The 25,202-nt window shown below is 35.7% G+C and overlaps 1 protein-coding gene across 1 annotated transcript in view; it reads right to left on the bottom strand.

Annotated features, from left to right (window-relative positions):
• Window positions 1-13,954: 13,954 nt before the first annotated feature.
• Window positions 13,955-25,202, bottom strand: part of KYNU (kynureninase) — a 124,074-nt gene continuing 112,826 nt past the window's right edge. Inside the window, exons 12-14 of the mRNA XM_008584924.1 lie at window positions 24,662-24,747; window positions 15,512-15,742; window positions 13,955-14,111 (exon numbers count right to left, since the gene is read on the bottom strand). Coding sequence (XP_008583146.1) covers window positions 13,998-14,111; window positions 15,512-15,742; window positions 24,662-24,747 — 431 coding nt within the window. The 3' untranslated portion in view covers window positions 13,955-13,997. The remainder of the gene's footprint in view (window positions 14,112-15,511; window positions 15,743-24,661; window positions 24,748-25,202) is intronic.

The raw sequence follows: 25,202 nt of genomic DNA, 5'->3' as shown, positions 1-25,202 counted from the left end.
AAAACCATCAGAATCAAAACATTACCTGATTTTTTTTTTCCTATTTAACAGCATCTCTTGAGTTGGTGTTTGAAAAAAAAATTGTCTTTAACCTCTTTTGAAGAGCCAAAAAATTCAGTATCAGTTTTGCTGATATTTTGGATTCACTACATATGAAAAAGTGGAGACATTTTAAAATTTGTTGAGAATTTAGAAATTTGTTAATGTTAATTTGAGACATAGAAGGCATATTTCCTACTATATGAGCACATCTAAAGCAGAAATACTAATGTTAGCAAAATGGAAGAAATATTACCATCAGTATTAATTAGCCTTCTGACAAACATTATTAGTTTGAAATCAATTGTACTGACTTCATTCCTTTCAGTGAATGAGAATTCTGTTTTCTAGAAGCCTATTTAAATTCATATCATAGGCAATATATTCACATACTCATAGTTATAATGGTCACAAATTAATCTTTAATTTTAAACATAATTAACAAAATGCTTTTGTTTAGATATTAGATAATAAGAAATAATTAAGTAGTTTAAGATGGCTTTATCTCATTACTGAATATTCATCAATTTTCAGTTTTTAAATATGATTCTTCCCATGTATTGACTACTTTCTATGTATCACACAATATGTCATGCTTTTCTAAAAACTTTTTGTCAGAGAAATTCATACAAATAATTAACAGCCACATGGTACTGCTAATACTAATAAACTGTGATTGATATTATTTAAATTATTTTATTTATTAACTCAATCTGTAAAACAACCCTATGAGGTAGTACTATTATTAGCCAATTTTATAAAAAAGGAAATAAAGGCATTAATCACTTAAATTATAAGGTCATGACTAGTAGGTGGCGGAAACAGTATTTAAACCCTGTATTTTGGTTTCAGTGTCTGTGAACTTAACCCCTACAGGGTATTTCTGTACGTGCTTCAACTCTTATGTCAGAAACAGTAGTCCTCAGACCCATCCATGCCTATCTTTAATTTCTAACAGGAAGGCAACTGCTTTCAACTATTTTATTTGTTTCTACTTATATTTCACTCCATATTTTTAGATTATATGAGTTGATTGCTATTTCTTTGTCTTCAAATTTGCAGCATTTTTTTTCCTACTATGAAAATTGAAGATTTACCTATTACAGATCTCCCTCTCCTGCATAGCATGTAGGTGTTTGTACACACACACGGACACATACACACACACACACACAAACACACACTCTTCCCTCATCCTCCAAGTATAGTGAAATTATGACTTTGATTACATCAATATTTATTGTTTGTATATTTATGACTACATAGTATTATTTATAACTGGTGTTGTATGTATTTGAAAGAGTAAGGACATGTTAAAATATATTGAGAATCTGGCATTTATTAATATTAAATATGGTATATTTTTTACACTACATGGTTTACTCTGATAATGCTTCTTTTACTTTACTGTACGATATTATTTTTAGAGTTTATAATTGCCTTCTTTTACGTTTGCTCAATATTGGAGAATCTGGCATTTATTAATATTAAATATGGTATATTTTTTACACTACATGGTTTACTCTGATAATGCTTCTTTTACTGTACGATATTATTTTTAGAGTTTATAATTGCCTTCTTTTACGTTTGCTCAATATTGTTGTCTCTGTGTTTATTTGGATCCTCAAATTAGTTCTGATAGAAGTTGTCTCTGTGTTTATTTGGATCCTCAAATTAGTTCTGATAGAAGTTAAAATTTTTCTCATAATAGTTGAGTATATAAGGCATTAGGCATTTCCTCAGTTTGTGTGTGTGTGTGTGTGTGTGTGTGTGTGTGTGTGTGTGCGAGAGAGAGAGAGAGAGAGAGATCCAGTGCAGCTCCTGGAGCCCTCTGATCATTTGCTCCAGTGTGGTACAGTTCCTCTCTAGGACTGAGGGACTGCTGCTGTCATGGGATTTCTTTTCATGCTCATTTTGGAAATTCCATTGCTTCCTCTTCATCTTCCCTCCATGGTTCAGTCTTATAGCAGCTACCAGAGAAGTAGTATATGAGAGAGGAAAAAATTCTAAGACTTTGCTTACTTGAAAATATCTTTGATCTACCTTCACATTAATTGACAGTTTGGTTTGATACAGAATTCTAAATTGGGAATCAGTTTTTCATCTGTTGACCTCTTTATTAATCTAATTATTTAGTTTATTTTCTAATTTTGAGACAGTTTCTCAATTTTATGTTCCAAAATTTCCTCAAACTTTTTATTTCTCATATTACATTTGTAAATTTCAAGAGCTTTTTCTCATTCTTCATATTCTTTTAGGTGCATAGTTTTCTTGTTCCATGGTTTTTTTCTTTTCTTTCTAAAGATATTAATTATAGCTATTTTTTTCTCTGCTTTCCCTTCTCTATTTCCATTGCATTATTTGTTTCCTGTTTGTTCTTTTGGACTCTGTCCTGCATTTTAAATGTTATTGTTGATGAGCTGGTGAGACTTTGTGTCCATTCATTTTTAAAACTGGAACTCTAAAAACCAGGTGCAAACATTTTGTGCAAGGGCAGAACTTTTTGATTGGTGGACACCATTGTACCACAATGAGCCCCATGTAAGGATTTGTAGCTCTTATCAATTGGACTGGGCAGTTTTCCCAGAGAGAAATCTATAATCATATTCCTGGGGTGGGCTGGAGGGGCGGTGGGTATGAGCCTGGGTGTATGCATAAGTTCTTGGAAGCCAAGTGGGGGAAGGAAGTTGGGGCTTTCACCATTCAGAATGCAAAATTTTGCTGAATCAACCTATTTTTCAGCCAAATGGCTCATCTGTCTCCTTGGCTGTACTCATGTCCCTAAGCCCAGAACTACTAGTTAATCCTCTCTAGAGAGTAAACTTCTGCCATTGTGGAAGTGGAGAAGATACAGTGTTCTGGTTGCACAGGCTGGAGGAAAAGATTTGAGCTCCCGCTGCTAAGTTTACAGACTTTCAACCACCTGTTTCCTATCCCACCTGCATTCTGGCCTTCAGCGTTTACTGATACCTCCAGTACCTACACGTTTCAATTGTTCTTTGACTTGAATCAGACTGCTGCTCTTCAATATCCTCCCTGCCTCACAAGGCTGTTCTATTTCAGCTTTCTCCACCCTGCCAAGGAAGTTCCCTCTACTTACTTTCCAGCATTGAGTGTGTTAACATCTCCCACACACTCTCGTCCCTTATCTCTTTCTTTTTGGGAGGGGGTGTGTCCTTTTTATGTTTATGCTACTTTTATTCATTTACTATCATTTTTTGTGAGTTAGATGGCTAATATTACCCGTAAATATGGATTATTATGCAGTAATTCTGTACCCCTAAAAAGATTGTAAGTTACTTAACTTTGCCAAAGAAAGTACTTATTTTTCTTGTTATCTGATTTTGTTTTTACTTTCTTTGATGCAAGTATACATTCACATAAAAGAAGTTGAGATTTTTCAAATGGGCAGGGAATCACACAGATACAGGGTGTTAAACGGTACAGAAGTGCATGAATTCATCACAATGAATGTGGCAGCTTCGGCTGGCCTGAAAGCCAGTCAAAGGAAGTGTTTCTTAACCTTTAATCTGCTTTTCTTCAATCCTTAAAGTTTTGTTGAGACAAAGAAACATAAGAAAGAGAAAGATAACAAATATAGCATATAAAAATATATGTAAAAAGTTTGTTATGAAATAAGTTAATATGGCCACCGATATAACCAAAGTAACAGTTATAAAACAGCAATATTATTTAGCATTCAGTGGAAAATGTGACATTTGGAGTCAGTTACCAGTTTCAAGCAGTCTGGTTCTGTTGTTACCATCTAAAAAAAGACTGTCTGTGATTCTTTTTCTGTTCTTTTTTTTCCCCCTCTTAATTGCCATTTTTTCCCAGACCAGCTGTAGCATCTACGTCCTGACTTTGATCCAACTACTTACTTTAACCCATAGAGAAAATGTCTCCCATAGACTCTGGTTATATCACTGCAATGTCTCCATTCTTGACAAGCTTGCTGTTTTAACACAATAGAACGCAAGGAGAGCCACATGAAGTGAAGCTCCCACATACTGGGAGAGAGGAAATTAAGACCTCCACTTAGTAAATATTGGCACAAAAATGCAGTTCTTTTCACCTAAAATAATATTATGATCATGTGAGATTGAAATTTCAACTGAGGCCAAAAAATCCATGGTAGCTTGTTTGTCTTTCCTGAGAAATAGTGTTTTAAAACATTATTCTCATTTGATTTAGGACAATTAGGTCATTCTCAGCTTCGCTTCTACGTGGGGCACTGGTAAAGGGTCTTTGAGGCCCTTCTAAGGCAGAGGAGGCTGCAATGTGATGATAATAAATTTGACCTAACCAGTGCATTTAGATGCCCTTGAGACTCAAGATTTTAGAATTATCTCCAAACTGGATAACACAATAAAACTGAATTTCTACATGTGGAATACTAGTGTCTGTCTAAGGTAGGTATTCTAAATATCATATATTTCTGACATATTTTAGTGGAATCAGGTCTGAGCCAGATATAATCATAAAAGGTTTTCTACAAGCTGCTTTTTTGAGGCAAAGGCCCCACTGGTAGCCTCAAGGTAAATGTGTACAGCCGATACGACTTGCTAGAACTGCACATTTCTCATTAAGTACCTGCTTATGAGAAGCTGACTTTATGTTCAGCACAGTGGTAAGCACTGAGGGGCACATCAAGAAAACCCAAATATTAATCACGTCATTAAGTAGGTTACACAAAGGGAAGGAGAAAACACATGTACACAAATACAATGTAGGATGTAATGTTCCTTTCAAAGTCCATCATAAGAAAATTACAGATAAAACTTTTTACATATGGAGGCAAAGGGAATTTTTCCATCATAAGAATATATGGTGGAAAAGATGTGTATGATCTTATAGAAATCATGAAGTTTCAGGCAGGTGTCATGGATTTTCATCTAAGTTATTACTGTTTGTTGTTTTTCTTAATTTTCAAACACTAACAAAAGTGGAGAAAATCCCAAATATCATCACCCAGTTTTCAAATTTATCAAGTTTTCATCATACCTGTTTTTCTCCCTCCCCTTCTCCCTCTCTCTCTCCCTTCCTTCCTTCCTATAGTGAGAAGACTAAAGACCCCCAAACATATTCATGTCCTAATCTCAGAGATATGAATATTTTACATTATGTGGCAAAGGAGAATTATGATTGTAGATGGAATTAAGGTCACTAATCAATTGACTGTAAGATAGAGAATCCTGAATTATCTAGTTGGGCCCAATAGAATCACAAAGACCCTTAGAGGTGGAAGAGAGAGGAAGAAGAGTAGAGGAAAATGTCACTATAATGGTCAGGGACATGCAGCATTACTATATTTGAAGATGGGAGCCACCATGAACCAAGGATGGTGGACAGCCTCTAAATCTAGAAAAGGTAAGGGAATAGATTTTCCCCTAGAACTTCCAGAAAGGAACATAACCCTGCCAAGACCTTGCTTTTGTCCTAGTGAGACCTATATTGAACTTTTGTATTAGTCCATTTTCTGTCACAATACCTGACAGTGGGTAATTTTATATTAGAAACAAAATTTATTTCTTAGAGTTTTGGAGGCTGGGAAGCCCAAGATCAAGGGGGCACATCTGATGAGGACCTTTTTCTTGGTACAGAGTCCAATGGAAACACAGGGTGTCATGTAACGAGGGCTGAGTGAGAGCACATATTAACATGTGCTCACCTGCTCTCCTTATAAAGCCACCAGTCCACAGCTGTACTAACCCATTGAACCAGTAACCCATTTCTCCATGAATAAATTAATTCATTCATGAGAGCATAGTCCTCACAATCCAATCACCTCTTAAAGGCCCCATCCTTCAACACTGCCACACTGAGGATCAAGCTCCCACATGAGATTTGGAGGGGAAAACATTCAACCCATAGCAACTTCTGCCCTATTAAACTGTAACATAATAATGTGTGTTGTTTTAAGGCACTGTGTTTGTGATAATTTGTTACAGCAGCCATAGAAAACCAATATACTTCCTTAGTTTTTCATCATTCTTTCTATTTTTGTAGAAGAATTTTAAAGCAAATTCCAGACTTCATAACATTTCATTCCTAGGTACTTGGTATATACCTCTAGAAATATAAATAGCTTCTACTCCCACAATACTATTATCACAGCTAATAAATTGAATAAAAATAAATTTCTTCTTCAAATTTCCTCAATTCTCTGGGGGCCGGCCCATGGCTCACTCGGGAGAGTGTGGTGCTGATAACACCAAGGCCACGGGTTCGGATCCCATATAGGGATGGCCGGTTTGCTCACTGGGTGAGCGTGGTGCTGACAACACCAAGTCAAGGGTTAAGATCCCCTTACCGGTCATCTTAAAAAAAAAAAAAAAAAAAAAATTTCCTCAATCCTCTAAACAATATTTTTCATAGTTGGTCTTTGAGTCAATATTCAACCACATCCACATGTCACATTTGTTTACTGTGTCTCTTCAGTTTTGTAATCCAAAATGGTCCCTTCTTCCTCACGTGTCCCATATTTTATTCATGCCATTAACATGTTAAGTAAACCCAGTCAGGTGCCATGTTGAATGCCTTGCATTTGTTTCTTTGTGGTATCATTTAACTTGTTCCTTCTTTCTTCACAGTTTTTATAAACTGGAAGATAGCCCTAAAGGTTTGATCAGACACAGGTTTGTTTTTATGTTTATTCATTTGTTTATTTTTGACAAATAATAATTGTGTATACTTATGGGGTACAACATGATGCTTTGATCCATGTGTACACTATAGAGAGATTCAATCAAGCTAATTAACATATCCCTCATCTCACCAATTTAACATTTTTTTGTGGTAAGAATGTTAAAAACCTATTTTAGCAATTTTTATATATACGATAAGTTATTATTGATTGTGGTCAGCATGCAGTGCAAGAGATTGCTAAAACTTATTCCTCCAGTCTATCTGAAACTTTGTACCCTTTGATCAATATCTTCTCTTTCCCCATTCCTCCTCCTCCTCTCCAGCCCCTGGTAACCACTTTTCTACACTTCATTTCTATGAGACAGACTTTTTTAGGTTCCACATATATGAGGGAGATCATACAGTATTTGTATTTTTTCTGTGCTTTATTTCACTTAGGAGAATGTTCTCCAGTCCCATGTTGTCACAAATGACAGAATTTCCTTCTTTTAAGAGGCTTTTATAATTTTCCTTCTTTTATGTATAATATTCCATTGTGTATCATATATACCACAGTTTCTTAACCCATTCATTTGTTGATGGACACTTAGGTTTCTTCCATACATTGGTTGTTGAGAATAATGTTGAAATGATCATGGGAGTGCAGATATCTCTTTGATGTAGTGATTTCAATTCCTTTGGATATATATCCAGAAGTGGGATTGCTGTATCATATGGTAATTCTATTTTTAGTTTTTTGAGGAAACTCCATACTACAGGTTGAGTATCCCTTATCTGAAATGCTTCAGACTACAAGTGTTTAGAATTTTGAATTTTTTTTTAGATTTTGGAATATTTGCAGATACTTAACCAGTTGAGCATCCCTAATCTGAAAATCAGAAATCCAAAATGCTCCAATGAGTATTTCCTTTAAGTATGTTGGTACTCAAAAAGTATGAGACTTTGGAGCATTTCAGATTTTGAATTTTGGGATTAGAATGCTCAACCTGTATTTTTCAAAATGTCAGTATTAATTTACACTCCCACCAACAGCGTGCAAGTGTTCCTGGGTCTCAGGTTTATTATTTCCTGAGGATACAGCCTAGTGGTGCTGTCTACTCATATTCATCACATCAAGCACATAATTATGAATTATTCGTGTTTAGCGGTACTGGTGTTAATCAGTGAGTTGAGGTGATAACACTCATTATACCCCCACTGTGTAGTTTCTCATCAACTTTACCTTTGATCTTTAATCTTTCCCTAAATCTATTATTCTAAGAGTTGAAAAATAATTATTTCCTAATTCTATTATTCTTTCCTTAAATATTAAATGTAACTTTCCATAAAGAAGCATTTTTTCAAAATGGAGTAAAATATTTATAATGTGCTACTATACTGTATCTAAGAAAGGAAAGAAATGTTAATATACACACACATATGTACTTATTTACCTATATTACCTGTTATACATATATTTTTTCTATCCTTACCCTCTTCACCTTATTCCAGGAAATAAAGTGAAGAGGGTAAGGATAGAGTCATAACTTTTATATTTCACTTTGAGAATTAAAGTTGAAATTTTCTAAGTATTTTCACAATTCTGAAATAAATTTTAAAATTTAAAAAGAAAATCTATAAAGATTCAAAGAAAAATTTTAAAATACTGAATATAACTATGTATCTAATTGGTGACTATAAAGATATAGGAAAAGCTGAAGTGTTTTATCTATTCTCTCACTCAACAATTGACACAGAATGCTTTACTAAAGTAACCTCTGGTCACCAAAGTGTGTGATTTCTCTCCACAAGCAGCCAGTTCTGCAGCAGACACCAGCTAGGGGTTCTCTAATTCAATTTAATTCTGATACTACCTGGAAATAGCATCAGACACCACAGGTTGGTGGCTCAGCCCTACAGACTGCCTCCCACTTCTGATGACGCCTATTGCGAGCCCCAGATTGTTTAACCCATGCTTCTTATCAACTGGCTGTAAATCAGGGTTCTTGTGACTCTCTTCTTGGGTTTGACTAACTTGCTAGAGCAGCTCACAGAACCCAGGGAAACACTCAACTTGTGCTTACCGGTTTATTGTAAAGGATACTGCAAAGAAGACAGATGAACAATGAGATGGAAGAGATTCATAGAGTGAGGTATGGGAAGAGGTGTGGAGATTCCATGCCCTCTTGGTGTGTGCCACCCTCCGGGAACCTCCATTAGTTCAGCTATCTGGGAGTTCTCCAAACCCAGTTCTTTGGGGGTTTTATAGAAGCTTCATTACACAGGTGTGATTGATGAAATTGCTGGTCATTGGTCATCAACTTAACCTTCAATCTCCTCTCCCTGCCTTGGAGGTTGGAGAGTGAGGCTGAAAGTCCCCAAACTCTAATCTTGCCTTGGTCTTTCCTGGGACCAGCCCCCACCCTGAAGCTGCCTAGCAGCTGCCAGCCACCAGCATGCAAGTGATACTCATCACTTTGAAGGTTCCAAGGGTTTTAGGAGCTGCATGCCACAAAAGAGGACAAAGACCAAATATATATATATATCATATTATAAATCACAATATCATAGTGGCATAACCATAAGAGAAAAGTTATTACAAGTGCCTTGAAAACACAGTAATTTGACTTTCTATTGCTAGTAGGATATATTTTTTATTTTTAGAATTTAAAAACCATTTTTTATACAATATTTACTCTGAAATATACAGCTAGCACAACAAGAATAGCAACACAGAACACTGAGATGGCTTACACCATTTGAATAACAAGCATACAAATAGAGAGTACTGCTGGGTAGACTTAAGAAAGAAGACAAAATAAGAAGGATTGACATACTTTAACAGAGAATGAGATGCCTTTTCCAAAATGAGAAACACTGATATATGAAGTAATACTTGACAATGGAATGTCTGCATGAGAATAAACAGACATGGCTCTAAAATCTGTAACTCCTTCCATATTATGTGGAGCCCAGAAGTCTGTTTTAACAATTACCTTGAGAACTAATGCCCTAGGTTGATAGTTAGCTGACCTGAGTATGCTGTTCTTTTTCTTTAAAACTATTAAAACAATTAATAAAAGCCAGTCAACTAGTTAATAATTTAATTACCATTATCCTCAGACATTTAAAGGGCTTGGATGTACCACATAACATGTACCTCATCCTACCTGTACCTCATCCCGAGACACAGTAGATAAGACTATTAGTAATGGCAATGTTGGAGCACATCAATAGTTACCATTTTTCTATTTACCCCCAACAATGGAAGGCCTGCTGCTATCTGACTGGTAAGTGATTCCTTTCCCAAATACTCTTCTAAAGTTCTGTTTTGATAAAATCAATACAGTTACAATGAGCACTCTTACTGTTAAGATTATGGTCTCTAAATACTAATTTTCTTTGAAAGGAACTGGATATTCTTAGTGAAATGGGTGATATCAAGTTTGAGATAGGAAATACACAAGGTAAGCCTATATCTGGTCATACCAAAGGCAATTAATCTATTAAAAATAGCTGAGGTCATGTCAGAAGGACTCAGGAACCGCCTTTAAATAATCAAAAATTTGTGCTGGCCCATGGCTCACTCGGGAGAGTGTGGTGCTGCTAACACCAAAGCCACAGGTTCAGATCCCATATAGGGATGGCCAGTTAACTCACTGGGTGAGCATGGCGCTGACAACACCAAGTGAAGGCTTAAGATCCCCTTACCGGTCATCTTTAAAAAAAAAAAAAAAAAAAAAAAAACAAAAATTAACATCCTGGGAAACTGGAAGAAGCAAATTACAAAAAGGAGTTTTTCAAGCTACTCTTTGTAAAAACAAACTTTTACTCAGTTCTCAAAGAATTCAAAAGGGCAAGATAAATGAGTAGTTCAAAGTTAATCATCAAATATGCAGGGAAACAAGGCACTATTCTGTTGGTGTGAAAACCAACAGAAACAGAACTGTAAAATCATCATATATTAGATGAAGAATATAAAATATTTATGATTATTAAGAATTGATAAAGGAAGTGCTGTCTTAGACTGGATTCCCAAGACACAGCACTTGAGACAGGGATTTGGATGAGTATGTTTTATTGCAGGAGTGCTCATCAGGAAAACCTATGAAGGAGAATGGGGAAGGGAAAATAACTGAGCAGGAGTACTGATGCTGGGGGAAGGGTCTGGTGAGGCCCTATAGTTGCCCTCAACCCACGTCATCCTCTTATCAGGATCTTTACTCCATGACAGGAAAGAATTCAAGAGCAGAGTCACAGCACAAAGTAAGGACACGTCTAATATAATGAATAAGATACAGATTTTTCAGAGTGCAGCCTAGCTCCAGAGACTGAGCATGGCCCATACCAAGTTTAATAAAAATGAAATACCCACTTAAAGTTCAGTACAGAGTGCAGACTGGCTCAAGAGAGTGAGCAGCCACCTGCCAAAAGTAAGCTTAACACAAAAGTAAAAGCATGCACACCGTGGCCAGCAAAGTGCAGGCTGGCCCCAGGAAAGGGGGCAACAGCCACACCTTCTGCCAAGATTCATCTTTTAGAATTTTTCTATCTAATATATATTTACATTGTTTAATGAATATTCAGTTAAAGGGGTGGTCCTCTGTGCTGTAACATAGCCTTGCACATGCCGAGTTGGTCTCTTTTTAGAGCATTTTTGTTGGTCAAATCCTATCACACATACTGAACACATTCAAAAATATTCTGTGCTCTTTAGCACCTCTAGTGGAAGGTCGTTCAAAGGATAAATTCCACTTTACGAAGCATGCTTGGCTACCAGGGTTATCTAACCCCTCTCTACTGAGCATGCCCAACCACTGGATTTGCATAAGCCAGGCCCTTGGGGTCTCAATTTCCCCATTGGTGATGAAAGTAGTTCTAACAAGCAATAGTTACTCCCCTCTAGGGGAGGGCCTAGAGGAGGGACTTGAGACCTTGGGGAGTGGCTTGAAACCGAGAGGCATGTCCTAAAATCTGAATCCAGGGAAACTAAGCACCTCCTATCTCAGTATGGTCTCAGGTAAAATTCTAGTGTTGGCTTAATGCACAGACTACAGGTGGTTTCTGAAGCATGAACTGCAGTGTGTGAAATTCCCCTACCCATCACTGATACAATGGGTGAAATTAGCTAGCATATTTTTATGGGTACATACATAGGTGTAAATCTTAAAGAACATGAGGGAATGATTAACAAAATAGAATTCAGTGGTTTTCTCAGGATTTGGGGAGGGAGGGAAATGGGAACTGAGAGAAAAGGAGTTTATAATGGTCTGTTTCTTAATCTGAGTGATGAGTATATGGCACTGATTATGCTTTGAACAATTTGCATGTTTAATATAATTTTAATGTGATTAGCATGAAATATTTTAGAACATAAACCTATAAGAACCTTCATACACTTTCTCACTGAACGGTCTAATACATACCCCTCAGTTTTTTTATGCATAGCATTTTCTAGTTGTCTTTCATAGAGATTAAAATTTGCAATTACGTGTTTTCTTGGGTATTTACATGTTTAATGTCTATTTCTCCTACTAAGCTACATATTCCATGGGAACTGAATCCGACGGTCTAATACATACCCCTCAGATTTTTTATGCATAGCATTTTCTAGTTGTCTTTCATAGAGATTAAAATTTGCAATTACGTGTTTACTTGGGCATTTACATGTTTAATGTCTATTTCTCCTACTAAGCTACATATTCCATGGGAACTGAATCCGAATCTTCTTCGCTTACCACTGTGAAGTTAAAAATGATTCCTTCTATATGATGCTGTGTATGGTTGTGTTCTAAGGGTTTGAGAACTCTCTCATCTATGAAGATGAGTTTCATCACATTAGAGTGGGAAGCTTTGCCAATGTGATTATGTAACCACTTTATTAAGTGAGATAACATGTAAATAATGTAGCACAATATGGGGTGCAAAAATACTCGATAAATATCAATAATTGTTGGTTTTGGTAGTGTTGGCAGGTGATGGTTTTGGAGTTCCACATCTTATTATTTAATTCTACCGTCCACAGGAGTTGTCTAAGTCATTTTACTTTATCCAAATTTACTTGACCAGGAGCAATAATTATGTCATATTCATTCTTTCTTGCTAGTTATGTGTACATGACCAGTATGAAGAATATTTTGCCAATTTATCAATAATGGTTGTGGCATCAACAACTGAGAACCTGGTAAGTCCAACAAGGCTGAATGTAACTTTAGTTCTCATAGTAGAAAAGAAAAGTCCATACATTTGAGATAAAGAAGTCAAGAGATGAAGCACTCACGTCTTAATTCAAATCCTCAATCATATGTATCTTGGGGTGATTTATTCACTACTTTTGGAGACAGAGTGATATCTAAACGCTTACATCAGTGGAAGTCCCCATTAAAAAAAACAAAGAGAGATTATGATAACATTAAATAAAGGAACATCCTTTAAAAGTGTGAATTAGGACCCAAGAGTGGGTGTGGAAATAATTTAACAAGGTTCAACCAATACTTCTTGTAATGACATAAAATAAAATAATATCAGAGTACAGACGAATAATTTATGAAACTTTTATTTTTGCTATATATGCCATTTTTTATGAAATCTAAGATGCTACCTCTTCACTGTACGAAGCATGATAATTTGAGTTGGTAATGTAAAAAAAATGGCCAGTGGCAATTCTGTGAAACTATTGATTGAAAATTAAAAGAGGTGTCCTCTTTCAGAGATGTTAAAATATGACCAAAAAAATCCTAGAATCAATAAAATATGGCATCTACACATATAAATTCTGGTCTCTGATATTAAATATATTTCTTAGTGTGGATTGTGGCAAAAAATATTTGAAAGCCACTGTCCTAGAAAATGTATTTTCTTTTCTTTAGATTGGAGTAGGATGAAACATTGCAAAATCAAACATGTATCAGACCGTTCAACCACAATATTTAAAAGAAACTCCTTGGTAAATTAAAACTAAAGTAATATTTCCACAATTTACAGAAGAATTCCACATACAATGGGAAGTTGTCCATCAAGTTAAAAATTAAACCAACATGAAACATTTCAATGACAATGAGATGTGACAGCTAATCGAGACTGTGTACATAATACTTGGACCAATATAGTCTTTGATCCCCCAAACACCTAGAAACTAGACAGCAAAGTAGATTCCTCAGGGCTACAGACTCCATAAAGTATATCAGATTTTTTTGGTAAAGTATATGATTTATTGCCAGTTTACTGCAATCAATTTTGAAAAACTTTCAATAATTAAAAGTTTAATAATAAGCAGCTTTCAGTATAATTTGCTTAAGTTGTTCTAAGAAAAACACTGCTAATTTTTTGTTTTATTCAGGGTCCACTACAGAAGTTAGCAGACTGATAAATTTATAAACATCATGGAAGGAATTGTAGAGAGGAACTGGAGCCACTCGAATTCCATTTGGATCCCGCTTGTCACACTGTAGGGGGAAAAAAAATAAAGTCACAATAATGTTAGCATTTTTCACACATTGAAAATCTACATTCAAAGTAAACTTACACAAAGTGTTCATGCTTATTTCCCTTATACTTAATATATAAGCAAAAATTTTCACTCCAAGTAAAGCATAGTATTTCTATGTTATTTGAAACTTTCCTCTTAATAATAATAAAAATACTAATGAGTAGGTACATGAATATCCAAAGTACTTTCCTAAAGTCCACTGAGCCACTATCTTCTTTAAACATCCAATAGATCACATATACCATTTTTCTGTGGGGAAACCCTGGAGTGACTGGAACCCCTGGACAAATTTAAGTGAATGAGAACCTCACTGGGATCTGGAGAGTTTTAGCAAATGTTCCTTAAATTTAATTTTCTAATCTCTGATCTTGCAGGTAAAGAGTTGGTTATATCCCTGGGAATGCTGATAGGTCCTGAAGTAGCAGATAATTTGACCTGGCCTGAAGATTGCTATGGCCAACTTTAAGAAACACTCACTATAGGCTAGGCAATACGGTCTTTAGTTTTTCTATGCCGGGTCATTTAATTCCCATAACAACTCTTTCAGGTGGGTATCTTTACACTCAAAATACAGATGAGACACCTCAGGCCAATAGATCTTAATGAATTGATCTTAATGAATTTTCCCAAGAGCACACGGCTTAGAAATGGCAGGACTTGATTTGGAATCCTGATATTCTCACTTGTGCCTCTGGAATCTGGGGTAACTTCTCTTAAAGGCTTAGAAGACCACACAAGTGAAGGAGCTGTGCCTAAATTATATTATCATTGGAAATAGATATGTTACCACTTTTTTCCCTGAAATTACTCAGTTAACTTTTATAAGTTCTCTTCAAGAGACTAAGAAGCCCACATAGGCCCAAGAGTAAAAAAATAATTATTCCTTGTAATGTTACCATTCCTGAGATGTCTACATATCTTTTTTGATTGAAATGATGAGGTTGAAATTAACTTAGTTTCATCAAGCAACTAAATAAGACTAACTTCTTCTTTTTTCCCCCCTTAAATAAATGGATATGTTCTTTAATTTCATTTATTCACTAAATATATATTGGAGTTTTCACTAGTGAAAATATGTCCTGATCAATTATGACAAAATAATATTTTTCTGCCTGAACTGCTATGAAAAGGATGAATAAGTTACATATAACCAAATTTGTGGTTTCTTCTCAAAATCGGAAATGACAGATCTCTATGCCCTTCAGTTAACACAGTGCTGAATGCTTGGTTGGCACTTAATTTATCATTAACTGATTGACTGATGTGAAATAACACGCAACAGTGAATAAACCAAATTTTATTGCCAACATGAAGCCCACAGAAAAAATCCACTAGCAAAGCAAGAGATGTGCTTACAACCACTCCTCTTTTTTCTAGTTCTTGGAAAACATCTTTGTTTGGAACAGAAAATGTTAGTGTTAGCTGGCAGCCCCGATCCTCTATACGGGATGGAGTAATTATGTTCACAATTGGTTTCTTGGTTTCTGCTTTATCTTTGCTGTAGTAATGCTTGATCATGTATTCCAGATAACCAGTCAGCAAAACAGATTTTCTCCTCAATGCTTTCATAGTTGCTTGCCTAAAGATCTGCAGAATGAGAAACAATCAGATTAACAGTGTCTTATCGATTTACAAAGAAGCAAAAATTAAGTGTGAATCATGCATAAAAAAAGGAAATGCCCACTTTTGACCTTTCCAATAAACATCCCCTTTAGGTAATCTTTTTTTAAAAAAAACATGTCCTCTTTTAAATGCATTGCAACTAAAAACTAAAGGCAACATTTCCATAGCAGAAAATTATAAAAATATCATTTAAAACAAAAGAAAAAGAAAAATTAAGTTAATATCATGTTCCTTCATAGTTATTTTAGATTAGCTTAGTATGATCATCAAGAAAAGCATACCTTAATCAATGCATTTAAATCTAAAATTTAAACTTGTTCCCCAAAACCATTTTATAAAATCATAATCAAGAAGACTTTTTCTTTTCTGATGTAAAGTTTGTTTGGTCCACAAAAAGTGCAATATGAGCCAAACACATGAGCTTTCACATATGTGGAGGGAAGTGTTACTAATATTATTTGTAGTTGTTTTTCTGATTCCTAAATTTCCCCCAGTTTAACAGTAAGAAAAAAAGCAGTTAAATAATATAGCTAAGTTTTCTCAGACAGGGAAGCAAATAAATGTGAAATAGTACATTTATTATTACTGCAGCATTTGGTCTTTCTTTTTTTCTTTCTTTCTTTCTATCATTTTTTTCCCTGCTAAATTTTAGCACTAGTGTGAAAATAATGCCATTTGCTGCCTCAAGTGTCTTGTATTAAGATGAGTGACAAGGGCACACAATAACTGGTGTTGGAACATTAGGGGTCAGAACAGACGTGCCTTTCTGGCTTATCTCTTAAGGAGGTCAAGTAGAGTTTAAAAATATATCCTATGTATAAGAGCTGAATGAACTGAAACGCAGCATGATGGACTGGCAGGCCACTTAATGTCCCTTTTCTGTACCACAAGCAAAGATATCAAGAGCAAAGATAGGGTCATTTGGTGATGTCTAGACATGATCAAGTCTATGAACATAGTTATTTTTGTATGTACATGTGGCATATATGGGCAGGCATTCTAACAGGATTCAAACCATCCAGGCATAGATTTTCTGGAACTATGTCCCATGGAGGCTATGGATTTGGCTGAAGGAGGGGATGGGAGTTGTATTGAAGGTAATGGCATCTAAGGAAAAAGAAAGAGAGAAGATAGAATAGTACCTGTCTCATCCTTCAGCCAGACCTGCAAAGATATCAGCTGCAAGTAGAGGCTGGAATCTTTCTTTCCTAAGCCACTGAAATCCGGGGTGCAAACAATACTGCTTCAGGACTTAGGTGGCCCAGGTTACACGGAATTTGGTAGGAGGCCCCTCTTCATTTCCTTGTGTAAAACAAAATGTAGGTAGACTTGGCACACTGAGGACTCAACGGAACACAGCCAAGTTGTGGATCAAGGGCCAAGAATCAACATTCTTCACTGAATTACTCAGAGGGCAGGAGCAGGGACAGGCAAGGCTCAGGCCACAGCTGGTTTGGCAGTGAGATTATAAATAACAAACTATGAGAGGAATCTTCCCAAGATTCTCTTTGGAGATGAACAATATTCTAGGAAAAGCTAATTAATAAATAATCCGAGAAAATTTTCTGGTTCTGCTATTGGTGCCACAATAGGCACGTAGAGGCAATGTGGGAAGTGTTACTTTTAATGATAGTTCATTTGTATTCATAGGTTACTAAGACTTATAAAATGGTTAAGAAGTTTTGCTCTCGGAGATTTCTCTTGATAACTAGAAACCACATTTTTTTAATGACAAATAGTTTCAATTTCAATATACTGTGGAATGTTGTTAGTCTTTAATAATAAAATAACTAGGTTTAAAATTATTTTCCACATTACAACTACAGCAAGGGTACGTGCATTCACAGGCACTCTTAAATTCTTCTCACAGAGTATAAAAGTGTATTCTGAGGCCTCACCCAAAAATATTAAGAGGGACAAATAGAAGTTAACAGGGAAGTAGCATAAATATTCTCTTTTTGGCTTCTCATGTTTTCTATGCTTTCAATATGGAGAAAGAATAACTTTTTAAATTTAGAAAAAAATGAAAAGTGTAGTTTGAAAAATGTTCAGCTTATAACAGAATTCTTGGGAGAGGTTCAAATACTTGGGTAACTTTTTCTTACTGAGTAAAGCAAACACAAAGCTAGAAAATTTAGGTAAGTTTAAATAGGAAAAATATGAATAGTACGATATTTTCAATTGTCATATTTTTCTCTTTAATTCTTATAATTGGCTCCCTGACAACTTTGTGAGGAAACACATAGTGTATTTTTGTGTTTCAAATGTTCTGATTTGCCACGTATTTTAATTGAATGTTCTAATTTTGTATTTGGAAGCTGTTAATTTCATTATAAAGTCACATACTTAAAGGGTCTAAAACTTGTCTACTTATGGCTACATATGAATCTTCAAAATGCAGCATAGGTTATTGTTTAATTTCAAATAAGGGATTGAAAGATTGAGGGAACTTCTGAAGTACCTGGTTCATTGTCTGGCTAAGCTAAGGCCTGGAATCCTGCTCACCGCCCCAATTGTAGCACTCTTAATCCTGTTCGTGACGCCAATTGTCTGGCTACATGACCACACCAGTTGTCAGGCTCGGGCTCTTTTACCTGCTGGTAATCCTGCAACAACTGGGCCAATTGTCAAGCTAAGGCTGGGTCTGGAGCCCACAGACCCCTCAAGCCCATTCACACACTGGATCATAAACCTTTCACATGCCAGGCTGGGTCCCCAGACCCCACACATGCCAGGCTGGGTCAGCAGACCCCTTCATGAAGGTCTATGAGCTAGGTAACTGGCCAAAAGGTCCTCGGAAGGCGTAAGTTGGAAAGCATGGCCAAGCTGGGCAGACGCCCGAGGCAGATGCCTGCCCACCTGCTTCACTAAAACTCCTTTCTTTTCTCTCTTCCTCTCCCATCTCTCTCTCCCTCTTTCCCCAAAGAACACAAGAATAGCAACAAAACTAAAAAGATACATTGGCATGTGTGTGCACTAACTACACACACACACACACACACACACACACACAGAAACAATTTGCTTACAATGGATGTGCTAAAACCACACCCAATGGGACCCAAGGCCAGGGCCCTGACCAAACCATTCTATTTTCCCAACATCCATTTTTTACTCTTCATTTAAAAAATGAGGCAAATGGATTGAAGGAAAGCTGTTGCTTACAGAGGGTGACCCCAGTCCCCAATGGGGGGATAGAGTACTTACCCCCTGGTGCCCACCCTCATGCTCCTTCCCTTGATCCACAGTATTTTAAAAATTATTTCATAAATGACTAAGTCCCAACAATATAAAAGATGGTTTGAAACTGATTATAAGGTGCTATTTTTAATATCAGTCAATCCAATGCACATGTAACTGCAAACAAAGCCATATTAATATCTTTTTTAAAAAATCATTGTATTGAAAATCTGAGGTCATATTTACATACAATTGATTCTTAAGTACAGAATCTCTCCCGTATTCGACGATGCAAAATATTTTTTGAAAAGGAAGAAGATTCAACAAAGAGAGGCAGTTTGATTCATGCATTTCTTTCTTTCATTTACTCAAACTTCAACCACATGTCTCCTGCAATGCAATAACTGTTTTCAACAGATAGGGTAAGTACCAACATGTTTAGTTCACTGATGCTGAATCAGAAAGTAGGGCATTTTAACAGATAGAGACTAGAAAGGCAATTAAATACCTTATTTTTTAACTTTAAAATGTGGCAATTTATACTGGGCAGGAGGGGGGAGAATTTTGAAAAACACGTTCGGCAACATAAGGATGATGAACTAAAGATAATTTTGGTGAGAACATAGCCTCAGCAGTGAATGACTTTAACAAAAGGCTCTAGAAAAACATGTAAATGATAAGAAGCTCTAGAGAAGTGTGAAACCCTCTTTTTGTGGCTTTTAGAGTCCTTTTGCTAGGTTTAAGTTTAAAAATTAAAGGGAAAAAATAAATCAGTCCTCGAATTGGGAGTGAGAATAAAAACTTTGACTAGTTGACTGTAATGCAGTGTGGTAGGAAAATAACGGGAGCAAAAATAAGAATCTGCCTCCTTTCCCACAGCAGAAGAGGTTAAATATTGGAAGGAAAGCCAGCCCACTGGAGAGAACATATTAAAATGAGTGTCTAAAAGAAAATTTCTAGATATGTCTGAGAAATCATTTGTAAAGATAAAATAAATAAATAAATAAACAGAGAAAATTACATGAAGTACTAGTTCTTCCTAACATACGTGTTGGTGGTGCCTTTCATATTGTTACTCATTTTCTTCCTGATCTAAACTTGCAAAAGAAAGGAGAAATTTTATTTTGTTTTAAAATGTTTAAATAAACGTTTCTCTGAATGGGTATTATTTTATGAAGTCAAATTCATCATCTTATTAACTAATCAAATTTTTGTTCAAAAAACTTTCTAAAAATTATGTCACTGGCTGAAAAAGTCTTGTTCCTGGGTTTATTTTCCAACTTAAAAAAAAAAAAAAAGTCTGCCAGAAAGTGAAAACAGCACAAGCTCCATCTAGTGATCAAACTGAGTAGGTGCTCTTTAAATAGACGAAATGAAATGATTATTACTATCCTGTCGTGAAGATGTATGAAAACAGAGGTACTTGACACTGCCATCCAGTGGCCAGAATGGGAAACTGCTAAGTGTTCACAGAATTCTAGAATTTTACATTGTGGAGGAATTTTGAGTCTTTTTTTTTTTTTTTTTTTTAATCCTCTACAACAGAATTTCCTAACACGTCATAAACTAGATGAGTTTAAGACACATTAAAGAAAAACATTCAAATTCTTATTTTAATATATATGTATTCCATATATATATAAAATAGAGTAGTTCAAAGAGTTCATGGAAAGATTTGTATTATCTTTTAATTCTACTTTTATATGAATTTTTTGAATTTCCCTTGTATATAAAACCTCTATTAGAAATATATATGTTTATTTACTTAAAATCTACTTTAACTTTAGGGTTCTTGCTTAGGTGGTAAATGCCTAGCATCCACATGCTATAAAAATGGTTAACAGGAAAATAATTTGAGACGATGGCTAGTTTTGTTTAGTATCTCAGAATTTTCATGAGCAGTTCAAGCATCGTTGTTAAAAATAAGTAAATTAGGCATATATGTTTATAAAAGAACTCTTTATATTAAAAAAATTTTTGGTAACTTGAAACTTTAAGGCGAAATTAAGTAATAGATACTCATCGAATTTCTGGATCATTTCTAAATAATTTAAAATACTAAAACATTACTTATTAAGCCTAAATTTAAAGCTTATACACATGGACATATTATTCTTATATGGTATACAAAAGCTATATATATTTGGGTCTGTTACTAAACATGAAAAAAAAATTGTTTTATGAGGAATTACATGTTTCTAGAAATTATAAAATGTAGGTTTATAAAACATTGGTATGTAACGAACAGTCCAAAATGAACTACTTCTTAGGTTTTTACAAATTTAAGTTTACTGACTGTTAAAAATTCTAATTAATATATTAATTAAAACTACCAGAAATAGGGAAACTGTTCTGTATGCAGAGAGTACTAGAAAACTAAGATGTGTTTTCAGTGAGAAATTGTAAAACATATGAGGACATATATTTTAAGAAGAGTGATTTTTGTCTAATTCAGAATTTATTTAAAGACTTTCAAAACATGAATTTAGGAAGGAAATAGAAACAAGGCAGGAAAAAAATGAGTAAGTAGGAGAGTTAAAAAGAAGTTATAAGTATGAGGATGTATTTTTGGTAAAGAAAGTTGAAAGGAGAGTAATTTTTTCTTTTGCATGAGAGAAATTTGTGTAGTCAAAATGATAAGGGAAAGAGGAAGGTAAATCTTTATCCTAAGGTAGAATATTCATGAAAGGAATTTTATCTGTGATCAAGTTGGCTAAAATTTGAAGAGAATTATTTAAGTTTTTCTAAAAACTGAGCATTAATATCAAAACTAGAGTTCACTCCCATGTTTTGGAACAACAGAGTTTTCTTGAAGCTGCTTCTTTTAATGTTTTGTTTTCCAGATTTAAGACAACTTTTTAAAAAAAGCTATCTACGGCTTACAGCAATTTGGTAAAGCATACTTTTGTAAATAGAAATTGAAACATTTGCTTTTTCTCTTTACCTGATTCCTCCAGAAATTGGACACTGTTCTTGAGTATCCTTATTTTAATGGCAATAAGATGTGTGGGCCACACTGGGAGTTTCTCAAATGCCACAACCAGAGACATACGAACTGCAAACTAGGATGAGAAGTTGCTGAATTCATGCTGTGACAACTTTTCTCTCAATATCACGGAAACAAGACTTCCTATCAAAATGGGACTCTTAGGCTTTTTAATTTTTCCTTATGTATGTCTTCCTCTTTCACTTGGCAGAATGATGCTGTAGTTAAAATTTCAAAATCAGTAGCACCTGTGGGTAACTTGCAAATTGTCACTCTCTGCTTCAACCCAGCCATGGACTGCTGGCTTACCTACCAACTGAGCAGGAAGGAGTCTGTGCAGTTGCTAACACTTCTTGCTGCACGTGGATAATTACATTTAGTATTGTAGAGATAGTTACAAAAAAATTAATGAACAGGCTACTTGGTAATGAACAGGCTACATGGTTAAAATGAGTAGACCCTCATCTGCCTATTCAATTTTAGTTGGTTTGGTTCATGGGGACCCTGGCTAATGAGCATACTCCAAATTCTTGACATTTTCCTCTTGATAACCATAATACTAGTCTCCCTGGTGTGTTGTGTTCTCCCAAAGGTTTTAAATGTTTGTGAGCAGACATCCATTAAATGTCAAATGGTTCTTGACAAATGGTCAGACAGGTTGGAACAACAAAAACTCAATGAAATGCACATTAATGAGGACGCCTTAACCTATGCATGGCACATTGAGACTAGGAACCCAGAATGAGGGTAACTGAGAGTGGCACTAATGCCCTTAGTTTTGGTCATGCTCTCACCTAAGTCATTGTAAAATAGGAATTACAGGACGCCGTTGTTTTGGACAAAGTTCCTGTACTAGGCCCTAAAAGACCAAGCTAAAAATCCAAATGGGGTCACCCCTGCCAAGTTCCACATCACCAAACCTAAACTAAGTGTGGTCAACCTTTTGAGAAATTAGGAGAGGGAGGTAACAGCCCATTTCCCAAACAAGCCAGTTTAAATCTTCCATCAGCATGATCATAACGTTTCCTCTGCCTTAATCCTTTAAATAAAAAGAGTAGCCTGAATGATAGGTTTTGAACATAACCAGTGCCATTTTAGGCAAGGCCAAGAACAAAATGGCCACCAGCCCCCACCCCCTTACAAGAAGCCTGTGACTTCTGTGAAATAGAAACCCTTTTGGCTTCCACATAGGGGCAATTTTCCACCTCAGTTGCATCAGCCAGGTGGAGCTTCCACACTAGCGTAATGCTCCTCCTTGATGGCATCAGCCAGCCCTGGTGCCCTGTAGCCTATATAAGCTCTTCCCACCCTGACACCTGGTGCTGCTCTCCACTTTGCCCAGCTGCTGCTCTCCATTTTGAGGGCAGCCCGGCAGATTCCTTTTCCTTAATAAAGCTTGATCGGTACCCGGCGGTGTTTTGGCTCACTTTCTCTCACTGAAGTAACCTGTTCTGTCTCTCTGTCCCCATCTTATAAGGAAAGTGACTTGGAAATGACCAATCCACTTTTTGTTCTTTGTTTCTGCTTCCTTCAGTCCTTTCTGTCTATAAAACCAATCTCCTCTGCTGGGCTCACTGGGACACTTACTCTATTTTATGGAAACATGTGCTGCCCAATTCTAGAATTGCAATAAAGCCAATTGAGATCTTTTAAAAATATGCATATAGACAAGCACAGAGAAGAGGCCACGTGATTACACAGTGAGAAGGAAAGCCAAGGAGAGAGGCCTCAGGAGAAACTAAACCTATCAATACCCTGATCTTGGACTTCCAGCCTCCAGAACTGTGAGAAGTAAATTTCTATTGTGTATATATATACATATATATTTCACTTAAATATATGATGTATTCATATTATTAATTATATAATACATAATTATTAACAATATATATTAACATGTATAAATTTAGTCTCACTCTAAATAATATCTATGGAGTCACAGCTTGGTTTTGTAGATATGTGTATTTACCTATATTTATATATACTATATATAAAAAAATTTATATAAAACCCAACTGATTATATGGACATTAATTTCAGGGTGAGATGAAATTTATCTAAGTAAAAATATTAATAAACCTTAAAAATACTGAGTAATAGTAGATGTTACACTGGGCATAGAAGTCCCAGTAAAAAAAAACCCACCCTGCCTCATGAGGCAACCTCACTCAGTGTTTGTTTTACTCTGATAATTCATAGTCCCCCACCCCCACCCAAAGTAAGTTATCCTATAGCTTTGTCACACAGCACTTTGTCAGTTCATTGTTTCTTCTCAAACAATCCCTAGTAATCACAACAATGTCTGGCACACAGTACTTCCTTAATAAATGCATGTTGAATGAGTAAATTAGTGAAGAATTAAATATTGTATGCTCACTTTGTATGTAGAGAGACCCAAAGTAGGTCAAATAACTTATTCGAGTTCACACAGATCCTAAGTAAAACAAAAAATATGTCTCCCAGATCAGTTCCACTTAATATGCACCACATGCCAGCAATGTGCCATGCAGTGTGCTAGGGGCTGGTGATATGAATGAAAGGTGACAATCATCACATGACCACTGTCCTAAAGGAGAACGCTACCTTTTGTCCAAGGTCCACGCGAAGTGCACGTTTATAATCTTGTTGATTAGCAGGGAAAGTACTACAAACTGTCACTGATTGACTTTTAAGAAAAAGGATGAAGATTTGGGAAGGTTGAAACATAGATCACTTACCTCTAAACTAGCATGTAAGGAACAGACCAACAAAATGGGAGGATTTGAAATTCGGAATCCACTGGCCCCAGGGATTAACTGCAGTTCTGAAAAATGAATATGCCATTTTTACAGAATGGACATTAAAAAGTTTTCATTAAGACAAAAAAGCAGTAGAAAGTAAATGAGTAAGACTTAAAAGCTTTTATTCCCGGGTATGATTTCTGAGATGTTTAAGAGAAACTCAACAGAGCTAAAATACTGGCAAATTTTCCCTTCACTGGCAATTCCCACCTTCTTAGCGGCCTTCTGGGCACTCGAACCCTTAGACACAAGCCTTAGATAAAAATGACCTTGGCCTTCTCATGTCCAAGCCAGCATTTCTTGTTCTGCCCACACTTTGCTTTTCTTTTCTGAAGCATGTCAACAAGAAAGAACATCAAGATTTGAGTGACATGTAATTGTAATGTCACCCAAGGCAGAAATATGAATGAAATGACCTATGAAGGTGACTTTTAGCTCTGGGAATATTAGGTCAAGTGGCTTTTCTTAGGAGAAAGGG

The sequence above is a fragment of the Galeopterus variegatus genome, unplaced genomic scaffold (assembly GCF_000696425.1).
Source record: "Galeopterus variegatus unplaced genomic scaffold, G_variegatus-3.0.2 Scaffold3406, whole genome shotgun sequence".
NCBI classification, from domain to species: domain Eukaryota; kingdom Metazoa; phylum Chordata; class Mammalia; order Dermoptera; family Cynocephalidae; genus Galeopterus; species Galeopterus variegatus.
The sequence above is the reverse complement of the archived record's forward strand: the minus strand, read 5'-3'. Positions and strand labels throughout refer to the sequence as shown.